A 7825-nucleotide genomic window follows, 5' to 3' on the forward strand; every position below is an offset into this window, starting at 1 on the left:
TATAAGACAAATTAGTTTCCTTTTAAAATAATAAATAGACTGATTTATCTAACAAAAATCCTACGAAATACATTGTCTTTGAATTAATTTTACCAAGGTTTTTTTATCAACCTTTAATGCACTAACGTGTAACAAAAACTTTGCGAAAACTGAAGAAAAATGTGTACATTGTGCACTTTCTGTTTAAAATATTAAACAGTATCCTTAAACACTTTTTTTTTTTTTTGAAAGCTATCCTTAAACACTTAAACATTGTTTTATCTAGAATCTTTAAAAGTAAAATAATATTTTACCCTAAAACATTTTGTTAATCACTAATTTTATTAAACATTTTTCCATTGCCAGAATACTATACATACATAACCGATAAAAAAACTCTCAAGTCAGAGAGAACTTCTATTTTTTTTCCTTTTTTTTATTTTTTTACAATGGAGATTCAAAATTGAAATAGCATTAAAGTATAGGAGATTCTAGCCACCTAAACGATACCAACTGAGCTAATCTCAATTGCAAGAAAAAAAACTTTATTAAATATGACAAAAACAAAAACCTTAGTGTTTATTGTCTAATTCTCATTTATTATTAAATTTTTTCTTTTAAATTTTCATTTTCGGCTGATCACGTGAAGATGAAGTAGCATTGTTGTTTGGACCATTAACAACTGTATGTTGGTTTTTCTGTGATTTTCCTGCTGCCGTTTTGGTCTCCGATTTCGTCCCACCTGCTTGCCTCACTTTCACGCCTCTTATCATCTGTTTTACAAATATTTTCTCTCGATTAATTCTCAATATTTTATTGAATTAAATTTAAATAATCATAATAGCATATTCAATATATCAATTAAAGAAAATATTATTCTAAAAATGTAATACTACTGTGAAGAGTTAAGTTTTGGTAGGGTGAAAATTCAAAATTGTTTCTTTTTGTAAATAGAAAGTCCACAAAAAAAAAAAATTATCATGTGCAATGCATGTTTTTTTTACAAATTTAGTAAACATTTTTGCTCTTCACTGAATTCTATTCTTTACCAAAGAAATTTTCTTCTAAAAGAATATTTTGACCTTTTCTTCTGGGACAAAGGGAGAGGAAGGGGAGAATTTGATTATATTTTTAAGCATCTTGCTGTATACTAAAATCAACTACTAGTATAGAATATACATTAAAATACAAAATACGCATTAAAATAAATTAAACTATATATATTTTTATATATAAATAAATATATAAATATAAGGTTACTGATTTTTTTCTGTGTAGATAGTAATATATAGGTTTATTTAGGCTATACTACTTTCAAGGAGTTCAAACTATTAAATCAATAGAAAGACAACAGAAAAAAGTAGAAACAAATATAAGAATCTTACAAATTTGCCACATTTCAAATCTGAATATATCACTATGAAGTCTCCTTCTTGGAGTCCATTGGCTTTCACGAAATCTCCTGCAAAATTGAAATTGAAATCGAAAGTTGAAAAACCATTCTCACATAAGATCCTTAATTTAAAACTATATATGCCAAAGGCAAAGCTAGAAAATTCACCAGTGTTCTCAAGCAGATACATCCTGCTTTTATTGTTTGGCCAGTATCTGATGCTCCAAGAGGAAATAATAATCCAAACAAAAGAAAATTTTAGTCCCAATCAATGTCTTATAAAGATCATGACTATGCAAAGAAAACTTAAAGAAATTGATTAGATCAAAGTTTACGATTATTTTTTCTTTTAATCAGTGAAATTATAGAATACCTATAGCGCATATTCCAAACTTGAGAAGTTCCAATGTCTTCCATGTCAATAGAAATTCCATCTCTTGCATCCAATTCTGGCAAATGAGTTTCTGCCTCTTTCTGATCAAATTTTTAATATAAAACAAATTACTATTTCAGTCAAATTAAACAGATTAAATTGCTTTTTATTTTTTCTCAATTACTTGATTAACTAAAGGAGTACTCAAATGTTCTACAAGATAGAATATTGAGTAAAGGAATTACTTTTGGCAAGACTATCCTTCCCAAGCTACCAACATCACTTTGCTTCAAAACCTTTTGGAGAAGAAATTTCAAGTTCTTCTCTGATGACTTCCACCCCTATTAATCAAACAATCAACCATAAAACCACATAAGTCACTAATTATTCAATTGTCACGAGACCAAAAGAAATTACCCTAAAAGCAAAATTACCACAGATAGAAGGGCATAAATGATAAAAACAAGGAAAATGGAGAAAAATTATCATGCTTAATTAACCGTTGCATTCACCATGTTTTAAATTGCGGTCACAATATTGCTTTTGTGGTGTCCATAGCTCAGCATCGCAGAAGCAATTGTGACCATTTAACTCAAGTCGTCCAACAATTTTCATTGCATTCGCAACTACAACTACAACTGCAATTTGAAACCATATCACTCTATGTAATGATAGAAATTCAAACCATCAAATCATAACTAATACTAATTCTAAAATGAAACAAATAATAATCGTCATAGTTCATATGCAGTTAGTTTTCATGTGAGGTTGATAGACGGTTAGTAGACAAACTATCTAACCGTTTTTATCTGTCAACTTCACATGAAAACAACTCCTGCATGTGAGTTTCCAGCAACCTGTGGTCGTTTATCCGACGATCCACGACCTTGATGACCATGATTCTGGCCTAAAGAAGCTGGCTGTGGTTCGGCTGGAAGCGCAGGAGCCGGAGCAGGAGCAGCTGCCCCAGCCACACCCTGCCAACACACCCAATTTTCGGCTCCGGTTACCGTATCAGCAACTTGGCTCTGATTCTGTGGCTGGCCCCAGTGATTGTTCTGCCTCTGATTTGATGAACACTTTCTCTGCCTCGCCATCCTCTTCTTCCTGGCTTCTTTGGTAGCTAAAGGACCTAATCTCCGCCATCCATGATCACCGCCACCACCACCACAATTTCCATTTCCATAAAACAACTGATAAGGGTACTGATTCCCATAAAGAACCGCAGGGAGAAGATGATTCTCCCCAAATGGTTGGTTGTAATGGGTAGTAAAACTATTTAACTGAGAATTAGGCCATGAATTCTTATTATTGATATAATCAGCACCAGCATCAGTAACATAAGCAGGTTGTGGAGGATACTGCACCATTAAAGCAGGATTATGAGAGGCATAAATGCATGGTGGTGGTAGTGGTGATAATTGGGGTTTATTGAAGCAATTATTAGGGTTTGAGGAAGATTCAATTGGGTTCTTGTTCTTGAGGTGGTTGGTTTGAACCCATTCAAGAATAAGCTTTAGCAAACGCTTCATCCCTTGTTTTCCTCCGCCCAATCGCTTCGCTGCGGATTCGATCGTTGATTTCTTCAGCTTCACACTTCTCAAATCACTCGCTGAGATTTTGTCCTTGTTGGTCTTTAGCCATTCCAAGAACACACTGCTCATTTCATCGTTTCCGTCATCCTCGTGATGAATTACCATTTCACCCTCCTCTCTGTTGTTGTTGGTAACACCTTCCTCTGCCTCTGGTGCTGGTGGTGGTTGTTGTGTGAATTGGTTTTGTTGTAATGATGGGATTTCACTTTCATTTTCAGTTTGGAGAAAGTTGTGTTGGAAAATGGAGTCGGGGTCAAAGAAATCAGCGTTGTTTTGCTCTTCTAAGAAGTCTATGAACCCAAAAGGCTCCATTTCCATATCCATCATATCCATGCAATCACCAACAACGTTATTTGGGAACAGTGGATTACTATCCATGGCGGTTTGTGAGATATCCATGGAAGTAGTGGAACACAAAGGTACTTCTGTTTCAGTGATGTTTGTGTTGTTGGGTTTCTGCATGTCTTTTCTGAGAGCCGCACATGACGATGATGATGATGAAGAAGCAGAGGAAGATGAAGAACATGCAGTGATGGGTTTCTCTGCTGGCTTCGATGATGAAAAAGATGATGATGATGATGACGATGATGGTGGTGATGAGATGCATGGAAGATCAGGGAGAGGAGGGAAATCGTCGTAGAACAAGTTTGGATCTTCATGAAACCACTCGTAATTCACTTCACTCAGATCTTCTTCTATGTTCTTATTAGTGTTGTTGTTAGCATCATCCATGGTTCCAAAACCTGCATCATTAACTTCCACTTCACTCTTCATCTCAATCACACTAATTTTTGTTTTTTTAAAGGTTTTCAGAGAAGCTGCTCACTGATTTCTAGCTTCATTGTGTTAGAGAGAGAGAGAGAGAGAGAGAGAGAGAGAGAGAGAGATTGGAAAATTGGAAGAAGAAAATGAAATTGTTGTGAAGGGTGGTGGGTTATTGAAGAAGAGTACAAAGAGTATAAGACTGCTATGGTTTTTTGTTTGTTAATTTTTCATTTTTATTTTTAAATTTTTGTGTACGGATAAGTGCAAGATCTGGAACTGGAACAGTACGCTGAATGTGATTATGTGATCCATAATATAAATTTGTAAAATAATTAGGGGTGAAGGGGATAAAGGCCGCGCTTTTGAATATCAAATCCTACTAGGAAGAGGAACAAGCAACATAAAACATCTGATATATATAGTTATATTCTATCAACCAAGGGAATCTATGATTATTGATTAGGAGAACATATACAGTAGTATTTTATGAATTAACTAACAAATCACTTTCAAAGAAAGCCACTAATGTGCACTTTTTCTTCATATGGGATTGTATTTAATTTATCCAATGATTTTCGTTTAGTTTGTAGTGTTTTTTTAATATTTGTTACGGTTTTATAAAGAAAGAAAAAAAAACTAAAAATATTAAAAATAAAAGTAGAGACATTTTTCTTCAAACAAAATATATTTTTTTTGGCAAATACTCATATTAGTCCGAAAATATTTTTATGTCGAACACTTTGTCTTCAAAAAATTTTTATAGAGAATTTTTTTGTCGAACAAATTAATTTATCTATCATACCTTCAATCAAATTTTTAATATATAAGTTAAATAAATAAATTTTTGCATTTTTAAATAAATATGTTAGATTTTTATTTATAAGGATAGATAATTTGAACAAAATTTACATTTTTTTTCTATTATTTATTTTGTTTATTGTATAAAGAAATATGATAAACAAATTAATTATGAATATATGTCGTTTATACTTTAAACGAAATAAAACACAAATTTTAAACAAATAAAATGTTCGTAATATCTGAAAATTGAGATATTTATCGTATAAACAAAATATATTTATAACTAACACAATAAACAAAATTTAATTGATATAATTTGTTTCGATTTAAATAGTATATATTTAATTTTTATGTATCAATTTAATTAAATTTATTTAAAAATATAATTTATTAGTTATATATTACATAACAAAAGAAAAATTAGTTATATATGTTTAAAATTTGAAAAATAAATTAACGGCAAATTTTTAGAAAATCAATTGCAAATCAAATGCAAAATAGAAATTAAAAGCAAATTTTTAGGAAACCAATCGGAAAATAGTGGAAAGAAATTAATAGCAAATTTTAGGAAATTAATTGCAAATCAACTACAAAATAACGTAGTGAATTAGATTTAAAAATGGTTATTAATTCCATCTTAATTTTTTATTAATTTAAAATTAATTATTTAAAATCACCATAATAAAAAAGTTAATTGTAAAGAAGGAGTTATTAGTTTAATTTAATAAATTTAGTACAAACAAATATTAATAGCACAGTTATTAGTTCTCACGTATTACGGATATTATATTTGTTTTATTTGTTTAAAATTTGCGTTTTATTTTATTTATTATCATAATTAATTCGTTTATACTGTAAACGAAATAAATAATATAATATAAAAATATAAATTATATCTAAATTACATATCTAGATAAATAAAATATTAAAAATATTTATTTAAAAAATCCATAAATTTTTAGACTAAATTTTGATAGAGAATAAAATATTCAGCCTATAATAATTTATAAACCAACTTAAATGTTTGTTCTTTATTTCGTAGTTGCAGTGAAGCAAATAGTCCCTTGGCAAATTCAGAAAGCCAATTAGCAAAGACTATTTAAGAGGGAGGCATCATCATGCTTCTTAAGAGAGAAAAGAGGGTTAGAGAGAGATAAAAACAAGAGACGGGTTTGACTCCGGATTTTGTTGCGTATGCAGCCATACGTTCCAGCCTGAATGGTGCAGCCAAACGGTGCAATTTATTACAAAAAATTATTATCTTTATTTTTTAAATTTTAACATTAAAAATAAAAAATTAATTTAGTTAATTTATAGTGTAGTTGATTTTTATATATAATATATATATATATCTACTACTGCTCTTTGCAGATGCTCCTCATTATGATAAACTAGGATGCAACATGTCAGCAAAACTGCATTGCTTTTCTCCCTTCTTATCCAATCTGATTTAATAAAACAAACTCAGACACTTTCTGTATAGTGTGTATTAAAACAATAAGGCAAATTTCATAAATAAATTAAATAGAATAAGATATTTTTCATTTATAATTTTTTTAAAAAATACATTTTAATTCTATTTTATTTTTATATAATTTGTTAAAACTTTTAACAGATTACAAAATAATACATAAATTGTGAGACTTAAAAATTTAAAATATTTAGTCACATTATTAGTAGTGTCTTATTTTGATATAATTTAATAATAATGATATACAATAGCAGATGAATCCTAAATATATTATTATTTAAGAATGAGAAAAAAGGTCTTATAAAAGGTCTTCTACAAATTATTCTTTTACATAAAATTTATAATTTGTGTTTTGTACTTTTAATTAGAATGAATAAATATAGAAATATAATAGATAGTAGATGACATAACAAAAAAAAGTGAAGTGTCAATATGCAATAAATTTAAAATGTTTTAGAGTATATATATAGTTTCATTATTTGGGTAATTAGTTAGTTAAATTTTGAACATATATAACATTTGTTAGCAAAATCATTTATATATTTACAATTAAAAAAGTTGTAAGTGCATGTCTATGTTTAAAGTAAAGTATCTCTCAAATCAAACAGTTATAGTTTATGCTTATTATTCAATTAAGTTGTTATTAAGTAATATATGAGAGTTTACTTGAGTTGAACTTTTTATTTTTAATATGATAAAAGGGTTGGTGTATAATTGAATTATGAGGTGTATGGTGTTTTACTGGTGTATGATAATTGCGCAAGACAAATCGAAGCATCTGATAAGAGTACTGTAATCGGACGGATCGAGTACAAAAATTAGAGGGTACACAAAATCTTGGATCCGATTTGTGCACTCTCTCCACGTGGCACGCATGCAGTTCCTCTCCAAATGTATTCCATACTTTCAATAACCCTAAATGTAACACGCCCTCTCAACAGCGTCATTTTCAGCCTCACACACAACTCTCTCTATTTGCTCCCCAACCTCACACCATCTTCATTTTTGGACGCTGCAAAGAGTCAAGGACCACATAGCAGCTCAAAAAAATCTAAATACAATAAAAAGACCAAAAATTAAAAAAATAAATCAGCCATAATTTCACATTGTTAATTATTTCGGACATCCAAATTATGTAAATTTTTATTATTTAAAATTTTGATTTAATAAATATAATAGTAATAATATTAGATTTTAGTAATAGAGTAGAAATAATAAAGTAGAATTAATTAGTTAAATTTAGGGATTTAGGAATAGAGTAGAACTAATTAATTTATAAACTCTGAATTTTTTATTAATAATATGCTTTGTTTTGGAATAAAATGTATGACTAGTTGTTACTATATTCTTGATGTAATGAATGAATGAAATCAAATTTTTATTATTATTATTATTATTATTATTGATAATCTGTAAATATTATTATTATTATTATTATTATTATTATT

At 29.1% G+C, this 7825-nt stretch overlaps 1 protein-coding gene across 2 annotated transcripts; it reads right to left on the reverse strand.

Moving 5' to 3' along the window:
- Nucleotides 1–312: 312 nt before the first annotated feature.
- On the reverse strand, nucleotides 313–4148 carry LOC107474856 (B3 domain-containing transcription factor ABI3). 2 transcript variants are annotated; one of them, XM_016094498.3, is made up of 6 exons: nucleotides 2603–4148; nucleotides 1991–2086; nucleotides 1746–1846; nucleotides 1541–1593; nucleotides 1365–1441; nucleotides 313–752 (listed from the first exon to the last, which is right to left on the reverse strand). In XM_016094498.3, exons 1-6 carry the CDS (start codon nucleotides 4112–4114, stop codon nucleotides 597–599), a joined length of 1995 nt encoding a protein of 664 aa, XP_015949984.1. In that variant the 5' UTR covers nucleotides 4115–4148; the 3' UTR covers nucleotides 313–596. The 2 variants fall into 2 exon arrangements, with proteins under 2 accessions (XP_015949984.1, XP_015949985.1); XM_016094499.3 differs by having other exon boundaries at nucleotides 314–752; nucleotides 1541–1587.
- Between the last annotated feature and the right edge of the window lie 3677 nt (nucleotides 4149–7825).

The sequence above is a fragment of the Arachis duranensis genome, chromosome 2 (assembly GCF_000817695.3).
Source record: "Arachis duranensis cultivar V14167 chromosome 2, aradu.V14167.gnm2.J7QH, whole genome shotgun sequence".
Taxonomy (NCBI): Eukaryota; Viridiplantae; Streptophyta; class Magnoliopsida; order Fabales; family Fabaceae; genus Arachis; species Arachis duranensis.

What these genes read in the sequence shown, in the direction of transcription:
- LOC107474856 (XM_016094498.3), bottom strand. Translation starts at nt 4,114, where the DNA reads ATGAAGAGTGAAGTGGAAGTTAATGATGCAGGTTTTGGAACCATGGAT. An exon ending in CGTCGGATAAACGACCACAG is followed by an intron (nt 2,087 to 2,602) that starts GTTGCTGGAAAC and finishes TTTGATTAATAG; the next exon opens with GGGTGGAAGTCATCAGAGAA. An exon ending in GAAGGATAGTCTTGCCAAAA is followed by an intron (nt 1,847 to 1,990) that starts GTAATTCCTTTA and finishes AAATTTGATCAG; the next exon opens with AAAGAGGCAGAAACTCATTT.